The following is a 19,224-nucleotide window of genomic DNA, read 5'->3' on the forward strand; positions in this document are numbered from 1 at the left end:
CAGTTGAAGGCTCCAAGAGGTCCCCGAGGAAGAAAGAATTCTGCCTCCAGACTCCAGACAGCACTGCCAGCTCCTCCCTGGGTCCCCAGCTTCCTAGCCTGCCCTGCAGACTTCAGACTTGCCAGCCCCCACAATCATGTGAGCCAATTCCTTAAAATAAATCAATCCCTTTCTCTCTCTCCACACACACATACATCTTATGGGTTCTGTTTCTTGGGAGAACCCTGGCTAATACTTAACTTCCAAGGGCTCATAGAGGCAGAGTCAGAAATTTCTGGGGGCTCTGGAGCCCCCAATCCCTGCCACTGGCTAACTGTCTGAGACAACCTTCCAGCCCCCAGCTTTTCACTCTGAGAAATGGGCTGTTCCCATGAAGACTCTCCTGCTTGGAATGCAGGTTGTTAGGGAGGCGGAAGGATCTTCTAAGTCATTCCTCTACCTCTTTGCCGTTTTACCTGCAAATCATTTGAGGATGAACCAAATGTTTCATTTCACTTGGGCAAAATTTACTGCAGAGAGGGACAAATGGACTTAAATGCGTTTGCCAGAAGGTATAAACAACCGATTCAGATAATTTCCCAAGCAGAGAGATTAGGAGGGCGCTGGGATGGATGACAAAGTGCCGAGAATTCGTGGAATGTAGGGGACTGCGGACCTCAGAGACCATCTGGCCCCAGACATACTGCAGAATCCGAGTCCACGAGAGGTCATGGGGAAGCAGGGGAGGGGCTTGGGAAATAAATCTGGGAAATATTGCAAATGCCACCACCCTTTCGGAGTCATAAAACAGTAGCTGAAATGTCCAGCACGGAAAGGAAAATGGTTATTTGTTGAATTCTTTGTGTTCCAAATGTATTTGGTCCAAGTCCCTCTTCTGCTGCCCTCTCCAACTCTTTGGAAGAATGAGCTGGTGCAACCTTCTCATTTGTAGGTGGGAAAGCTGTGGTGTAGAAGGGTGGCCTGCCCAGGGCCACACAGTGAGTTAGGGTCTAACCCCAGTCTTTGTCCCTCACCCTCAGCCACGTGTGGGCAGAGCTATGACCATGGAGGAGCAGACAAAATCCTCCGTATGGCTTGATGCGCCTCCCAGCTTACTTTAGATTTTTCTGAAGAGAAGGCATCCTTTAGCTATTTATTTGTTGCTAAAGCCGTTTCTTGGATTTTAATTAAGTTACACTTGGCAACGGCCGGGCATCTGTTTCCAGGGGCCTGTTTCACACAGAGGGTGTCATTTTTTAAGACTTCAAAGTTAAAACACAAACAACATGCAGTCATGAAGCCCCTCACTGAGCAAAGCTGCCAAACATTGCCGCCCAGGCTGCTGACTCCTGCTGGGCAAGGCAGACCTGGTGGCAACACTCGTCACTGTTGAGGAGGGCCAGCCTGCCGGGGTGCCTGGCTTAAAAAACCTGCAGGGGCCACATGGCCTTGGACGGGTGGGAGAGTCATGAGCTGCCCCTGGGCCCTGAGGTGGAACCAGAGAACCCCAGTCTTTACCTCTCATCCTTCAGACAGGCTGGGTAAGTCTGGTGGAGCGGGGAGTGGGTGCCAGTGACCCCCCAGCAGCAGTTTCTTGGCTCAGACCTCCACAGAGCAGCCCTCCCTGGCAGCATCTGGCTGACTTCGGTCAGCTGGGTGTTCATGGGCACCTCCTTGGGTACCAAACTCACAGGCCTGTGGGGGTGGCGGGCACCAAGCCAGGGTGCCCTTGAGAGGCAACCCCCAAGACTGGGACCAGGAGCCAGGCAATGCCCACCTTAGACATCAGCAGGAGTGTGAGGAGGCCTCACCTTCAAACAGGGTTCCCACGCTGTCCAGTGGTTTTGTTAGGGGGAGGGGATGTAGCAGTTGCTTTCATTACTTTTGCTAGTCTGCTTTGCTTTGGTGTCTTCCAAGCCCGAGCAGTGTGCCTCAGGCTCTTAACTGCATAGTCCTCCCTCTCTAGCTGTGCTGATGCTCTTGCCCCAGACTCTGCAGGGTGCCCACCTCGTCTGCATTATCTCTCATTAGTTATTATTGGGGTACACACACACACAGACTACTTACAACTACTTGAATTTTCTCAATTAATATTCAATATATATTGAAGTGGAAATTTTTAAACCTAGTGTTTCCTGAAGCATTTAACATACCAATTTCATTATTCATCTCACGAATCTAGTTCATTTAAATGACCATGTTCAAGGGTAGGGGGTTTATAACTTAAGTAATTAAATTTCTTTAAATATCTTGATGCGATTTTATAAATTTAAAAATTTAACATAACCAGTGTTCTTAAGTTTATAAATATCCTAAAAAGCAGGACTTTCCCGGGTTCCTAAACAGTTCTTAAAATGTAATAAGCTGATAAATATGATGACTATTAGTTCTCTGAAACATTTCAAAACTTACAAACTTGGCTGAATCCACTTCCGGTGTTCTGCTTAAAATCATAAGCTTAAAATCAGCTACTCAATTACCTGTTTTAAATGGGGATTGGAAGGCCAATCTGTTAGATACTCTGATACGCCTAATTCTCTTGGACATGACCAATGTGTGAAATACCAGATTTCCATGTGCCTCAGTGCATTAGCACTCACTTTGCTCCAGGGCCGCCCTGTGTGACAGTGGCACTTTCAGGGCTAAAGGCGCCTTGTCACTGCACTGAGGAGCGATGCCCCTCTCTGGAGCAGTCAAGCCCACTGGTGCCACTTCTGCTTTTGCACCCCACATACCCCTCCAGCGGGGGGCGTCTCAGTCCTGGTCTTCAAACTCCATCACCAAACTCCTGCTTGCCTTCCGCCATCCACGCAACTTCGTCACTGGCTTTTTGTTGCTTCTTTTTTTTTTTTCTGAGTTCTTTCCTGGTTCCTCTCGCCAGGCCCCACGTCTTATAGCTACTTAGTGGCACCTCCTTGGATGCCAGGGTCCTGCATCCTGGGCCATGCTGATGAGAAGAGTCACAGGGGGCCGGAGGGCAACTCTTAGTGGCCACCTTCCTTGTGGTCCAGAAATCCTGCCTCAGCAGTGCCGGCTGATGAGTGTCTCTCCTCTGCTTGTATCCTTCCAGTGACGGTGAGCTCACCACTATTTTTTTGTTATGATAAAATATACAAATATAAAATGCCGTTTTAACCATTTTAGGTGCACAGTTCAGTGGCATTAAGCACATTCATATTGCTGTGCAACCATCAGCACCTTCCATCTCCAGAACTTTTTCATCGTCCCCAAACTGAAACCCTGTCCCCACCCAACACAAATTCCCTCTTTCCCAGTCCCAGCAACCACCATTCTACTCTCTGTCTCTGTGAATTTGAGTACTTTGAATAATTAGATACTCTTGGTCCCTCATGTAAGTGGCCTCGTGCAGTATTTGTCCTCTCGTGCCTAGCTTATTTCTCTTAGTGGAGCGTCTTCAAGCCTCGCCCTTGTCATGAGTGGTGTCGGCATTTCTTTCATCATCTGTTTTGAAAGGTTCTTTCCCCTGTTGAGCTGAGAACCACCTTGGGGGTCCTATAGGAAGCATTTCTGATTAGTATAGCCCTGCCTCTGCGAGCAGACAGCAAAGGAGAGTGTGTCAGGGGTACATGTACCCACAGAGGCTCCGGGGCTGGTGGAGACAGCAAGTTGATTTCTGGCAGTAATGTCCTTGGTTGCCCATAGCTGTGCTCTTGGCTGAGGTCCACAGCAGTGGAAGAAGGGAGGAGTCCCAGCCCCTTGCCTTGATCTCTTCTCCCTTTTGCCTGGTGTGCCCCTGGGGAAAATGCCACCTCTGTCCTGATCCAATCTGGTACATTCATTTCCTGGGGCTGCCGTAACCAATGACCACCGGCTGAGTGACTCGGAACAATAGAAACATACTCTTCATGGTTCGGAGGCCAGAAGTCTGAGGTAAGAGTGTCGGCAGGGCCGTGTTCCATCCAGAGATTCCAGGGCAGATTTCACTCTTTCACCCTTCCAGCTTCTGGTGGTTGCGGCCGCGTCACTCCCTTCTCTGCCTCCACCTACACATTGCTGCCTTCTCTGTGTCTCTTGTAAGAACACTTATTTTGGATTCAGGGCCCTCCCAGCTGGATAAACCAGGATCATCTCATCTCAGGGTCCTGAAGGTAATCTGTGTGTGAAGACCCTTTTTCCAAATGAGGTCACATTCACAGTTTCTGGGCACAAGCACGTGGGCATGTCTTTTGGGGGCCACCATTCATCCCACTGCACCCTGTATCTGTCTCTCTCATTTGGTGCATAGGTCTGTGCCTGGCGTCCCTCCCTTCCCTGTCACACATGGGGAAAGAATGAAGTCTCCCCTAGAATCCCTAGAGGGAGTGCAGCTCTGCCAACACCCTGATTTCAGATTTCTGGTCTCCAAAACTATGAGAGAATACATTTCTGTTGTTTATGACTCCGTCCTCCTTCTTATGAGGCCATTGTCTTCCTAGAGAAGCAAGCCTTCTCTGTGCCCAGCTCCTTAACTCTGGGATGTCCCAGCTTCTCTCCCTGGGGGCTTCCTCAGGCTGTATTTCCCTAATAGAACCTGACATTTCCCTTCCCTCCCCTGGGTATCCCCCAAAGGCAAGCCGGAATGTCATGGGGAAGAGGACAGGAGCCCTGGCACCCAGCTGAGTCCTGGCATCCCCCAGGCTTGTCCCTCCCTTAGCAGTGGCTGCCAGTGATGTTCTAGAGCCAGGAGGGGGAGCAGCCTGGTTCTGCTTCCTGCTTGCCCTCTGGACTCTAATTAATTTCCTTCTGGTGGACTGTGTTTGATTACACCCTCATTAAGTAGCTTTGCACATGCGGGCCCTGGTGTTTTCGATATTGAAGCGTCTACCTTTGCTGGTTAATATTCAGCACTTGCTGCGTCCTCCTTTCCTCGGCTGTGTTGTTGCAGAAACTGTGGAGTCATGCCTGGAGGAGACAGACAAATGAAAGCTAATTTCCCGTGGGGCCTTCCTTCTGGGAGTGGGGTTAAAAATGAGTTGAAGAGGGAAGGGGGGAGTTGAGGTTTAAAATAGAGTATGGCTGGCGGCCTCCTCTGTGGCTTCTCCTAGCTTTCCCCTAAGACACCTAAGATGACACACCAAAAAAACACAAACGCTCAGCACACTGGAAACAAAGACAGGTGGGCAGTCTGAGAGGAGCCTCCTCACTGCTAGACACATGGAGCAAAGCCAAGAAAGACACCATCCAGACTTCCTCCAGGAATTTGAGACCTCCGGAAGGAAGGGAGGAAGCCGCTTTCTCCCTTAGTCTGAGGACTGTGCCAATCGGAAAGCCAGGCAACTGGTCCTGTACCATGGAAGTGACAATTTGGAGGTAGAAGGAGGGCTCTTCCACTCCCCTCTCCCTTCATCCTCTCCCATGTCTCTGTCTGCATCCGTTCAGAGACAGCAACTCCCAAGGCGGGAAGAGAGGGCCTCTGAGAAGTCCAGTGCAGCCAGTGGGCTTGTCCAAGGACAGGAAGCGTCCTGAACATACAGACATTGTTACAGATTTCCGTGGACTTCACTGTTGTGAGAGTTGGAGATTCAGGCCATGAAGTGGGTGAAGATGTCCCTTCTCAAGGTCAGAGTCACGTAAGCACGGTGCCTGAGTCTCATCCTGGGGCTGGACTCTTGTGCAAGCCAGAGTCCTGAGAGGTGGACTCAGCCCCAACCCAAGGAGGCTGTCGTGGGGACAAGGATGCGCTGATAGACTAGATCTCTTCGAGAGTGCACAAGCTGGGGATGGGGGAAGCCTGAGCTTCCTGGAACCTGAACCCCGACCTCTGAAAATGATCTACAGCAGGATCCAGAAGAAATGAACTTTGCGGGAAAAGAATAAAAGGCCACCCAAAGAGGCCAAGCTGAGATGGAAAAGAAAACTAATAGGATGAGATGAAAGGAGAGATTAATAAGCAAAATAAGAATTGCAAGGAAATGAAATGCTAGCCGACTTGCAATCCTTCTTGGGGGCAGTGAGAGCGGTAATGATGGATGTGAAATCAGTGACATGGAAGGCAAACTGGAAACCCTGGATGAAAGTGTATCATGCACAGAATACCAAAAAAGACAAATACAGAAGACACAGAGCCAGCGTTGGTTTTCCTGAGGAAGCGCCAGCCTGAGAAAAGGTCTGTGTTCCGCAGACCAATACCTGAAAGGAATTCAAAGAAAACAGATCCACCACTAGACACATGGTGGCAAAAATGTTTAATAACCAAGTGTCAGGGCCAGAAAAAGAACAGCAGGTAGAATGTGCACCTTTCACCTGCTCCCTCCTATCCCAAGAACATGTCTATGTTTGCCTTCTTGGGGCTCTGGCTGTCACCCAGGTTGGAGTGCAGTGGCACTGTCATAGCTCACTTCAGCCTCAACCTCCCTGGCTCAAGCTGTCCTCCTGCTTCAGCCTCCGAAAGTGCTGGGATTACAGGCATGAGCCACCGGGCCTGGCCCTTTTTAAAATTTGTGGTAAAATACAATAACATAAAATGTACTATCTCAACCATTTTTAAGCATACAGCTCAGTTGTGTTAAGTGCATTCACACTGTTGCACAACTGATCTCCAGAACTCTTATCTTGCAAAACAGACACTGTGTCCTCATCAAACAGTAACTCCTCCTTCCCCTCCCCCCAGCCCCTGGTACCCACCATTCTACTTTCTGTCTCTATGAATTAACTAGTCTCCGTACCTCGTATAAGTAAAATCAGACAGTATTTGTCCTTTTGTGTCTGGCTTATTTCACTTATTTGTCCCTGTGTCCTCAAGGTTCACCATGCTGTAGCATGTGTGGGAATCCCCTTCCTTTTTAAGGCTGAATAATATTCCGTTGCATGGCTAGACCCCACTCCGTGTACCCATTCATCTGTTGATGGCCACTCGGATTGTTTCCACCTTTTGGCTACTGTGAATGATGCTGCTGGAAACATAGCTGCTGTTTGAGTGCCTGCTTTCAGTTCTTTGGGGTATATATTCCCAAGAGTGGAATTGCTGGATCATATGGCAATTCTGTGTTTCATTTGTTTAAGGAACTGCGACACCATTTTCCATGGTGGCTGCACCATTTTGCATTCCTACCAGCAGCACACAAAGGTTTCAGTTTCTTCACATTCTTGCCAACCCTTGTTATTTTCTGGGATTTTACGGGGCTTTTTGGATCTGAGAACTGGATTGGCCAGAGAAGTTAAGTTTATTTGTATTAGAAAGATTTGGGCTGGGTTTTCAGGGTGGAAATGAGAAAGCGAGGGATGGTTGGAGTAGCGAGGAAGATACAGGGAAGGGATTTTTGGAGTTTGGGCGATGTCATGAATGAGATGCCCCTTTGGTGACTTGGAGAAGTTGCTGTAGAGATATCAGTTGCTTCAGAGGTCTCCTGTATGCTGAACTGATATTCCTAGGAAAAGGACAGTCTGCTGGGGCTGTCCAGGAGACACAGTGGGGTTTTGTGGCAAATACAGCCCTATAGGTGCCAGGGCTGAACAAGCAGCTAAAGAAATAAAAATCAGATAGCCTCATTCTCATCTGCAGGACTGAAAGTCAGAGGGTAACCAAGTCTATCTGCGATATTTTGCAGGGAGTTTCTGTTGAGCCAGGTTGTCTTCAGGTGTGTCATCAACATGAAAGAATTCTCGGGGAGGCTAGAGCTCAGAAGAGAAAGCACCTGTGTATTCCGCTTTGGGGGAAACATGTACTGGGTGACTTCCCTACGGCACAGGAATACAGAGTGAAGGTGCAAGTCCAACTGTGAGGAGGCATCGAGTGAGTGGCAGTGAGCATGTACACTCCGTGCCATTGCCTTGCTCACACGTGTGCCAACGTGAATGCAAAATGCCAGCTGTTACCATTCATAGGGTTGTTTTCACATCTAAAAAAATAACAGCAGCTCCTTACAGTGCCTCACACTTGTAGTCCCAGCTACCCTGGAGGCTGAGGCAGGAGGATCACTTGAGCCCAGGAGTTCAACGTTGCAGCAAGCTATGATTGCACCGCTGCAATCCAGCCCGGATGACAGAGCAAGACCCTGTCTCAGAATAAAAAAGAATAAGTTCACAAGTGAAGAAATACATTTTTATGAAAATAACTATATTTTCCAAAGGAAAAGAAAAACCATGTGAGGAGAGTGGTGTTGCTCCCCATTTTTGTGACTCTCTTGCATGTCTCACTTTCTAGAAGACAGCTATCAGACTCGCGCTTTTGCATTGGATCTTGCAACAGGTTGTTTTAATTGACGTCTATGAAGAAAATCTGGCATCACATAGATATGTCATTGGAAAAGAGGTCCCCACAGCACCCCTAAAATGGTCTTAAGGGTGCTTCTGCAAAGTCTACAGACCACACTTTGAGAAATGCCATTCTGACTGCCTTGTATGAATCTCTACTCACTTGTTGGAAACATGCACCCCTATTCCCAAGCCCATCATCTCTCCCCATTGCAGTGAGTCCCCAGACCTGTTTATTCATGCTCCAGTCATGTAGGGCCCCCTTCTTTGAGATACCATGTACTGCTGTGTGTTGGGTCGGCAGCGCGGTAAGGGAGCCAAGGGTGACTTGGTGTCAGGCCAGCCACACTCTCCGAGTGTCACTCCCCACCAGCAGTGACTCAGGTGTACCTCCTGGTGTTCCCAGACATCCTGATGAGGAACCGTCCACAAACAGTACTAGAGGTGGTACCGTTTAGACCTATCATGAGGAAAATGGGATTGTCCTCAATGCCTTGTGCTTTTTAAGACAAACCAGCCCCTCCAAGACTAGTACAGTGCACAGGAGGGGCTGCAGGGACCACACCTGGATCTGATGCTTCCACTTCCTTTGCACATGCAGCAGGCCTCGTGTGCCTACCCCCATTCTGTGTCTTCCTGAGAACGAGGGCAGGCCATGGGTGCAGAGTCAGAAAGGAGCCTGTTCCCAGGGCTGTGGCCCAGGCTGCAGCCGCCTGAGACACCTGAGGATCTGGTAACCTCTTCTCCTTCACACCCAGCCCCATGGGTAGTCCCAGCAGCTGGTGACACCATCATCTCCAATAGCCTGGCTTAGTGGGGGGATGGAGAGGACATCACGGAGGCAGGAAGTAGCCCAAGGTCCTCAGGACTATGAAGTGCCCTCAATTAGCACAAGCATCCTGTGGACCTAGGTGGGGTCGAAATAAAGCAATAAAGCAATAATGTGTGCCATGGCCTTTGGCCAGCCTCTATCTGGCTTTCCCTGTTTTAGCCCTGGGACCTCGGGGAGCCCCACCCCAGCTGGAATTCGCAGGGTGGGCCGGCGTTGGTTGGCCGTGACTCACAGTGACCCTGAGCTGCCTTTCTAGAAGACCCTCCTCCTTCCCTCCCATCCTGCCTCTACACTCCTTTTCCCCTCCCAAGCAGCAACCACATGAACCCAGACAGTGCTCCAGAGAGGTGGAGCCACAGTCAGCAGCTGGGCAACCAGGGGGACGGCGCGGGGAGATGGCAGGGGAGTGGGCTCCGGAAAGGACGTTTGGCATCTTCACAGACCTGCCCAGCCTCCTGGGTTAGCAACTAGGATTTTCTTGGTCCTTCCAGGGGTGGCCTAGACTGGCTTGGAGATGTAGGGGGTCCAGGAAGATGAGGCAAGGCTGGTAGGAACACAAGAAACCCAGGCAGTCATCTGGTCCAGGGCTTTCATGCTTTTCTTTGGAACAGAACTGCGTTTGTTTGTAACCAGGAGCTGCTTTGTAAGAGCCGCAGCCTACAGCCCTGCTGGTTCCTCTCACCTCCCTCTTGTCTACCGCAGCCCCCGACCGTCAGCCCCAAGATGTTGGAACACAGTTTAATAACCATTAGTGCGGTTCATCTGCCCATTTCACAGATGGGAAAATGGATCCCAAGAGGGAAGTCCCTTACCACAGACTTACAGCGAGTTGGGGCTGGCCAGGACCTAAAACCCAGTGCTATTTCCCAGGGTCATTCAGGGACAGTTGGAAGGAGGATACCACTAGGTGCCAGGAGTGCCCACAGAGGAGAGGGGTGCCCAGGGGTGAAGCAGAGGAGGGATAGAGGCTGGTACTAAGTCACCAACCACAGAGGAGCAGCCCAGCCTGCTTGACAGACTGTAAAAGAAAAATAACTGCATGCCTCTGGCCTCCTCCCCGTGGCCACCAGGGCAGCATCTGACCATGGGAATAACCACCCTTCTGTTTCCACTTCATCTACCCTCCTTCCCCAGCTCCCTGTCCCCAGGAAGGGGAGCCTCAAGCTGTAGGCAGGGTCTGGCTGGCAAGCCGGGCACTGGGCCACAGCCCATTTGACCACACAGGCCCTCTGAGATGGTAGAACACAAGCATTTTGACTTTCGGCCTTCCTGTGTCCCCAGCCTCCTCCTGCCCCAGGGAGGGCAGGGCTGTGATTTTGCACATTAGTGGGTGACAATTTGTATCCTGGTGTCCCTCATGTCCATACGGCTCCGACACACCCTCCTGATCATGAGGCCAGCGTGGACTCTGTGTGCCCAGGTCCCCGCCCGGCCCTGACTCCTGCATTTTTCTAGGGAGAGAGCTCATGGCTTTTGACAGATTCTCAAATGGGTCTGTGGTCCCGGAGATGGAGAACCCCTGCAGAAGGGGAGGACGGGCCTTCCAGGGAGGAGGGGGCAGAAATGAAGTAGAAAGGGCACTGCTGCTTTCTCTGTTCCCTGCCAGAGGCTTTACATGTAGCACTTGGTCTTGTTCCCCTTACCTCCTTGTGATGCTGGGGTCACTGTCCCCATTTTACAGATGAGGAAACAGGCTCAGCAGTGGCAGGTTGCTTGCTTCAGGACGCAGCCCTGGCTGAGGGATTGAAAAAGCCGGGGTAGGGCCAGAGGTTGACGGCGGGTATTGCACCTGCTTCTACAAGGGAGTGCAGCTCTGGAACCTGTACCAGCCAGTGCTTCAGAAACCTCCCCCGACTGCATCCACACCAGACCTTGAGCCCCCAGGTCCTGGTTCCCAGCAAATTTTTTCAGCAGCCAGAGAGCCTGGCACAGGGCCTGGCAGTTCGCCTCCAAGGTTCATTCCTGCCACGTGGAAAACAGAGTCCTCACAATTGGCCTCTTGTGTCCTCATTGAGGCATGAATGAAGCCTTAATGAGGGTGGGGGCAGAGTGCCCCCTAACCATGGCAGGTAGGACCTGGCTGGCAGGTGGGCTCCAAGGGGCTCCCCCCAGGAGGCTCCTCCCACCCCCAGGCATGACACCCAGGACCTCCAGAGCCCCCAGCAAAGACTTTTTATTTGCTTGTAGCAATGTCAGCTGCCAGACCACAGAGCCCATCCCTGCCCTCCATCTGTCCAGCTCAGCCACCCTCTCACCACCCCCTGGCAGATAAGAGCAATGAGATATGCAGAACAGGCCCAGGGCTGAGGCCGCGCCGCCCCACCCCCATCCTTCCTGAAATTCCAACAGCACAGAAGGCGTGGGCCTTGGTGTCTCCATCTGTAGACAGTGTATAATGATGTCCAGCCTGTTTGCCTTCCAGGGATTTCTAAGAATCATGTGGGGAAGGTATTTTAAAAGTTCAGAATACAAACAAAATGACAAAGAGCAAACTCAGCTGGTCACCCACACATTCCCTGCCCAGACTTCCCGTCCCCAGGGTACTGGACCCCAGCCACCTGGACTGGGAGCCTTTCTTCTCTGGGCTGTGCTGGGGAAGCTGTGGGAGCCCCGAGAACGAGGACGGCCCGCAGTGGGTGGGCCTGCTTTGCCCCCCACCCAGGGATGCCTCTTGCTCCCCAGGATGGCGTGAGGACAGTCTCCGGATGGGAATGTCAGCATTTCCTGTTCTGTGTAAGGCACCAAACTAGGGTCAGGGACTGCAGTGTAGCTCATACCCAAGGATGGCAGAAATTGGGCGGGGGTGGGGGCGGGGGAGCTTGAGGACAGGGAGCAGGCGTAACTACCCCTTTCACATGGAGTGGCACCAAGTTTAGTCCCCACCCCAGGGCAGGCATGTCATGTTTCCTTACTTCTCCAAAGCCCATCACTCCGTTTTAAGCTCAGGGTCTCATGACCTACTTTAGAGGAAGGTCACAGGATTCTTCAGGGCCTGCTTCAGGGGAGGACAGCAGTCAGAGAGACCTTCCTGCGTCGGCTGCCACCTCAGATGCCAGGGTGCCATATTCTGGGGTGGTGTGTCCTGAGCCCCCAAACCCAATTCCTCCCTCAGACCCAGGGAAGCTCTGCTCCAGCGGCTTCTGCTGCGGCCCCACCACACTTAGTGTCACTCGCCTCCAAGCTACTCCCCTCCCATCGGGAAGATTCCACTCAGTACCTTTCTGAGGGAGTCCTGGTGAGGTTTCCTTCTGGGTGCCTGGCAGGCTGTCCTTACAACCCCGAAACCCCCAAGGCAAAGGAACACTCAGGCTGCATCAGCTACAGAAGGAGCAGTAAAAACGTCGGAAGCAGGAAGAAAACACAAATAAATATCAATAAACCATCCTGTCACAAGGCAGTTTTGTCAATTCCAAATTTTGCCACGATGGAGAAGCAGCTGCTTGCACCAAGGCGGGCCACCCTTGGCTTCCTCCTCTGGAAAACCAGAGAGACAAAGGTCAGAGGCTGTCCCAGGAGAGGGCCACAAGCCAGGACCCACACAAACTGCGGAGCCTGCAGAGGCCAGTCCCCACTCTTCTCAACTTGGAGGTAAAGACAAACAGGAGGGGCCTGCCCGGCCCCTGAGGGAAGTTCTGCAGACGCTCCCCACTGGGGCTCTGGGAAGCAGCGTTGCCTCCAGGGGCCTGTGCCTACTTCTCCTGGGGATGGTGGGTGAGCTGGGTGGGGCAGCCAGCCCTGACCTCTGGGCATCCTTTGCTCTTGCAGGACCTGGGCATGGAGTCGACCTCACTAGATGATGTTCTGTATCGCTACGCCAGCTTCCGGAACCTGGTGGACCCCATCACACACGACCTCATCATCAGCCTGGCACGCTACATCCACTGTCCCAAGCCGGTAGGGAGGCTGTGGTCCGAGCCAGCCAGGTCCCGGGGTGTGCGGTGGGTGCCTTTCAGGGCAGAGCAGCTTTATGCCCAAGGAGGACAAGCCCATCCTGCAGGTGCCAAGAGCCTGAGGTGCTCTCCCTTGGTGCCACCAGCACAGATTGGTTTTGTTTGGCCCAGGGGGTGAATTCACTGCCAACATTTAAAAACCAGAATTTTTCACATGATCCCTATATTCGGCTGCCCTTGAAAAACTGGAAGCTCCAGCAACATGAAGCCCTCATTTCTGCAGGGCTGGAGCTAAGTAGCCATCCCTGTTATACGGGGCCAAGGCCACCACATACAGTTGTACAGGTTGTGCCTTGCACAAAAGCATGCGTACAGAGGGGTGGCGGGGTAGGGGCGGAAGGGGAAAGTTCAAATCCAGCCCTCTCTCTACCCACCAAGCCGTGAGCCCTGGTGCAAGCCTGTGTCCCCCTGGAGGTGAACTTTTTCTTATTTGCACAAAGGTGTCATAGAAAGCTGGCCAGGGCCCTGCATGGGGCTGTCCACTTTGCCTCAGTCCCACCACTCCCAGATGTCTTCACCTCTGAGGCTGAGTGTCCTTTGACACCCATCCCTTCACTCATGTCCTCTTCCTGCTGGCCCTGGGAGCTCGGAAGGGAAAGCTCCATGGCTCTCCAGGCTCCACATCTGCCGCTCAGCCCCTCCTGGATGGGAGGTTCTGCCCTGTTCCTGCAGTTCCAGGTCTAGGCTTCCCTGGGGCTATGCAGCTGGACCCGGTGGGAAGGGGAGGGCTGGGCGGGGACATTCCCACACTTGAGCGCTTCTCTGTTGCTTTGGTTTTTTCTGTCTCATCCCTCAATTTCCAGTGGCTTCCAAAAGAAGTGCTTCCCCGCTGGCAGTCAGGAAACCAGAGCAGGATGAAGGGGTGCGGGAGGGAAGTTTTTCCTTTTGGTGTAGGATCTAGGCCAGGAGTGAGATGGTTCCCAAGCCCACCCCTCGCTCCGCCTGGACACAGACTTGACCGTGATCCTACAGTGAGCTGGAGCCTTGCTCTGGAAAGGCGTTTCCTGGGGCTGAGCTCCATCTGCGGCTTTGTCGGGGGCCTTCTCTCTGACTCTGGGGCTACCTGATACGAAGGCTCTGAGGTGGGGGCCCAGCTGTGGAGGGCTGGGAGATGGCCAGGGTCAGGAGCACAATGTTGCAGAAGGTCGGGATGCAGGGCCCAATGGGAGGGGAAGGAAAGCTGGTGTTGAGGAAGCCTTGAGGCCTGATTGGTGCCAGGAGCCACGGGGTGCTGGCTGGGGCTGGCGCCTCTGTCGCTTCTCATGCAGTTCCACCTGGTTCTGCCTTGGGGCGGGGGGGAAGGGACGGGAGTCAGGCCTGTGAGGAGGCCTTGCCGGGTGCCAGACCCTGCCTTTCCTAGAGCAGGAATGGAGTTGCTCAGAGATGAGACAGCGAAAGGCAATGGGACTCTCAAAAAAGCAAAAAGGAAACAGGAGAGCTATGTGTACGCCCATCTTTGAGTTGAGGAAAACAAACTTCAGTCAAATGATCTGAGCAAGGTTACACCTCCGAGGAGAACCATGGGTGTGATTTGGGCCTATGCAGTGACTCAGAGCTGGGCGGGACACAGGCCGGGGGTCCCTGGGCGGTCAGTGCTCAAGGGGCAGGAGGAGGGGCCTGGTGGAAGCAGCCAAGCTCCCCTCCCTCCCCAACCTGCCCCTCACAGGTTGCCTCACGGACGGCCTGTGTGGGGAGAAGGACCCACCCTCTCAGAGAGAGAGGCAGGCCAGGGAGTGGGTAAGGGCCATCGGGAGACCCTGTGAGACAGGGCCAGGCGAGGCCAGGAGGAGGGGCAGGAACTCCTGCCTTCTGATCTTCCCTTTCCGTCTGGGTAGGGCGGGGCCGGGGGGTGCCTACCTGGGTTGTTGTGGTCCATTCAGGTAGCTATAACAAATTATTGTAGACCGGGGGCTTACAAAAGTAGAAATTTATCTCTCACACTTCTGAAGGCTGGAAGTCTGAGATCTGGGTGCCAGCCTGGTTGGTGACTGACAAGGACCTTTTTCTGGGTTACAGACAGTCACCTTCTTGTGTCGTCACATGGCAGGAAATGGGCAAAGGAGCACGAATCCCTTTGTGAGAGCTCCATCCCCGTGGCCTAATCACCTCCCAAAGGCCCCACCTCTGAATACCATCACCCTGGGAATTAGGTTTCAACATGTGAATTTTGAGGACATACCAACATTCAGTCCATTGCATGGTGTAACCTTCCTCAAACCACTTCATTACCTGGACTTTGTTTTCCTCAAAACAAGTCAGACCCTGCCGGAGTGGGTGAGCCCTGCTGAAGCCCAGAGACCTGGGGGGCCCCTTTCGTGCCCATGTGGCAAGCGAGGCTCTCTGGATGAGGCAGGGGTGGGAGGTCCCCAGGCTGGTGGTAGGAGCAGCCCCTCCATCCACCCCAGAGGGCTGACCAGGATGTCCTGGTCAGAGCAATTTGCATCTGAGTTCATGTCAGCCCACGTTATGGGTTTAGACATTGTGGACAGAGGTGTCAAGACCGGAGAGCTCGTTCCAAAGGTAAATTGGATACTACACGGACCCTCACTGAAAATCCTTCAGTGAGGGGCCGTGCTGTAGTTTAAATAAAACCCAAACTCCTCACCTGGCTTTGCCTGAGTCTCTGAGCTCCCCTCTCCTACTTGCCACCCTGCGAACTCTGCTCTAGCATGTGGGCCTTCCTCCTCTGCCCCTGACACCTCCACACCCTCTCCTACCTTAGGGACATCGCTGCTCCCTCTGACTGCTCCAGCCTCCTCTGTCCGAGCTTCCTTCTCCTGAGTTCAGACTGAGCCTCCGGCCTCTGAGAGGCCTTCGTTGACAAACCTGCCTCATGGAGGCTCCTGATCAGCCTGTCTCGAGCCCCATTTATTTTTCCATTCATTTCTCCATTTTACTTACTGGTCTCTGAAATTACCTTGCTTATTTACTTGTTGGCTAATTTATGGTCTGTTTTCCCCACTAGAATATAAACTCTGAAGGGAAGGGTGTCTGTCTTGTTCACAATTCCATCCTGCACCAGGCGGGAAGGAGGTAACATATTCCATTGTGAAGTTTGAAGGGAGTTTAGTAAAGGGTTGAGGACAGGATAAAGGAAGTCAACAGGGGATGTTGAGACATCCAGAGACAGCAGCGGTAGGAAGTTGTTTCACAGGAGGACAAGCTGTATTGCCAGAGGCAGGGTGAGAACACCTGGTCCGGAGCCATGCTGCATTATCCGTTGCCTTATAGCAAACTACCCCAAAACAACAGACACTTATTGTTATAGTCTCTGCAGGTCAGGATTGCAGAGGCATGGTGGTGCCTGCCTCTAGTCTCAGCTACTAGGTAGTTTAGCTTTGGGTCTCTCAAGACATTGGTCAGGGCTGCAGGTGTCAGAAGACTTTGCAGAAGTTGGCAGCTCTGCCAGACTCCGTGGCTTACGCCTGTAATCCCAGCACTTTGGGAGACCGAGGGGGGCAGATCACCTGAGATTGGGAGTTGGAGACCACCCTGACCAACATGGAGAAACCCCATGTCTACTAAAAATACAAAATTAGCCGGGAGTGGTGGCACATGCCTGTAATCCCAGCTACTTGGGAGGCTGAGACAGGAGAATCACTGGAACCCGGCAGGCGGAGGTTGCCGTGAGCCGAGATCGCACCATTGCTCTCCAGCCTGGGCAACAAGAGCAAAACTCCATCTCAAAAACAAAAGAAGAAGTTGGCAGGTCCACTTCCAGGGCGGCACACTCGCCCTGTAGCCTCTCCATAGGACTGCTTGAGTGTCCTCACATGATGGCAGCTGGCTTATCCCACAACAGGTGATAATATAGAAGCCATAATGCCTTTTTTTTTTTTTTTTTTGAGACAGAGTCTCACTCTATCACCTAGGCTGGAGTGCAGTGGCGCGATCTCGACTCACTGCAACCTCTGCCTCCCGGATTTAAGCAGTTCTCCTGCCTCAGCCTCTCAAGTAGCTTGGGATTACAGGCACCTGCCACCACACTCAGCTAATTTTTTGTATTTTTAGTAGAGACGGGGTTTCGCCATGTTGGCCAGCCTGGTCTCAAACTCCTGACCTCAGGTGATCCACCTCGGCCTTCCGAAGTGCTGGGATTACAGGCGTGAGCCACTATGCCTGGCCTTGTTTTTTTGTTTTGTTTTGTTTGTTTGTTTGTTTTGAGAAAGGGTCTCACTCTGATGCCCAGGCTGGAGTGCAGTGGTGTGATCATAACTTACTGCAGCCTGGAACTACCAGGCTCAAGTGATCCTCCCACCTCACCCTCCTGAGTAGCTGAGATTGGAGGCAGGCACCACCATGCCTAGCTAATTTTTTGGGTTTTTTTCTTATAGACATGGGGGCCTCACTATGTTGCCAAGGCTGGTCTCAAACTCCTGGCCTCAGGCAATCCCCCTGCCTTGGCCTCCCAAAGCACTAGGATTGCAGGTGTGAGCCCAACTCCCACAATACTTTTTAAGACCCAGTCTCAGAAGTCACAAACCAGCATTGCTGCCATTCTATTGATTCTGATGATTCTGTTGCTCACCCAGACCAGCCCTGCTACAATGTGGAAGGACACTACACAGGGGCACAGATGCCAGGAGCCAAGAGCAGCAAGGCTGTCTTGGAGGCTGGCTGCTGCACATGCCGAAGTGTGGGAATCAGAATAAAGCCCCCCATCTGTCTCTCCTCCTGCCCTCTGGTCTTGCTGCCACTGCTCCCATTAGCTAAACCCAAGAGGAAGCCAGGGGGAAGAGAGCCCAGTGATGCGGTCTCTAGAGCCCAGCCTTCTGAGCAGAGAAGGGCAGAGTGGACTGTGGGGCGAGAAGAAACAGAAAAGCCGGCACACAGTCTCTGCATCTGGAATGGTGTCCGGCATAATGAGCGGGACAGTCAACATCTGATGAATGTATGAATGAATTTATGAATGAGGGAGGGATACCCTTAGAATGGAGGGCAGTGGAGGGCTGTGCTTGTCGGGGTCCTGGAGCAGTTACAGAGGTGCCTGGGGAGTGAAGATGGCAGATGGTATCACTGCCTGATGGCTGACAGCCAGAGCAGTGTCGGGTGCTGGGACCCCTTCCAGGTCAGCCTGCAGGTCGGCATGCCATCTTTCCTGACAGATGAATACGAAGCCCCTCAAACACGCTCTGCCCCAGGACCTGGGCAGCCTTACTGGGAAGGTCTGGAGAGGCTGCTGCCCTGACCTGCACTCACAGTCACCTTGACTGTGCCACATTCCACTCCTGCCTTCTTCAGGGATCGGGGGAGGGTTGCAGAGAGTTGACTCTGCACACAGTCATTGCGCCTCCTGGGTGGGTTAGGATTCTGCTGTACATAACAGAAGCCCAGGCAGGCTGGCTCCAGCAAGGAAGAAAACGTGATACCGAGGTGTCTTGTGGTGCCCACAGACAGCCAAGTTAGATCAAGGTGCTAAAACTGTAGGTAAGGCAGATCACTTGAGGCCAGGAGTTCAAGACCAACCTGGCCAACATGGTGAAACCCTATCTCTACTAAAAATACAAAAATCAGTTGGGCATGGTGGCATGCGCCTGTAATCCCAGCTACTCAGGATGCTAAGCCAGGAGAATCACTTGAGCCAGGGAGGCGGAGGTTGCAGTGAGCTTAGATGGTGCCACTGCACTCCAGCCTGGGCGACAGAGCAAGACTCCGTCACTGAAAAAAAAAAAAAGAAAGAAAGAAAAGAAATGAAGACCCTTAGTCCCAGCTACTTGGGAGGCTGATGCAGGAGGATTATATGAGGCCAGGAATTCAATACCAGCAAGGGCAATATAGTGAGACTCCCATCTCTTTAAAAAAAGAGAGAAAGAAATGACCCCAAAACCCAGGGAAAGATGTCTTTTTCTTTTTTTGGTTTTTTGTTTGTTTGAATTTTTTATTTTAATTAATTAATTAATTAATTAATTTTTGGACGGAATTTCACTCTTGTTGCCCAGGCTGGAGTGCAATGGCGCGATCTTGGCTTACCTCAACCTCCACCTCCTGGGTTCACGCAATTCTCTTGCCTCAGCCTCCTGAGCAGCTGGGATTATAGGCATGCACCACCATGCCCGGCTAATTCTGTATTTTCAGTAGAGATGGGGTTTCTCCATGTTGGTCAGGCTAGTCTCGGGCCTGCTCTGCCTCCCAAAGTGCTGGGATTACAGGCGTGAGCTACCACGCCCAGCCTGGTTCTTTGTTTGTTTGTTTGTTTTTGACAGAGTCTCACTCTGTCGCCCAGGCCGGAGTGCAATGGCGTGATCTCAGCTCATTGGAACCTTCACCTCC

At 52.3% G+C, this 19,224-nt stretch overlaps 1 protein-coding gene and 1 long non-coding RNA gene across 2 annotated transcripts in view; one reads left to right on the top strand and one right to left on the bottom strand.

Moving 5' to 3' along the window:
• LOC105491098 (leucine rich repeat containing 75A) overlaps positions 1–19,224 on the top strand; it is a 48,518-nt gene that overhangs the window by 17,210 nt on the left and 12,084 nt on the right. Inside the window, exon 2 of the mRNA XM_011757262.3 lies at positions 12,770–12,898. Coding sequence (XP_011755564.2) covers positions 12,770–12,898 — 129 coding nt within the window. The remainder of the gene's footprint in view (positions 1–12,769; positions 12,899–19,224) is intronic.
• Positions 11,244–18,591, bottom strand: LOC105491097 (uncharacterized). The gene is made up of 3 exons (XR_011615418.1): positions 14,812–18,591; positions 13,329–14,238; positions 11,244–12,322 (listed from the first exon to the last, which is right to left on the bottom strand). It is a non-coding gene; the product is annotated as an uncharacterized lncRNA (long non-coding RNA).

This window comes from Macaca nemestrina, chromosome 17, assembly GCF_043159975.1.
Source record: "Macaca nemestrina isolate mMacNem1 chromosome 17, mMacNem.hap1, whole genome shotgun sequence".
Classification (NCBI taxonomy): domain Eukaryota; kingdom Metazoa; phylum Chordata; class Mammalia; order Primates; family Cercopithecidae; genus Macaca; species Macaca nemestrina.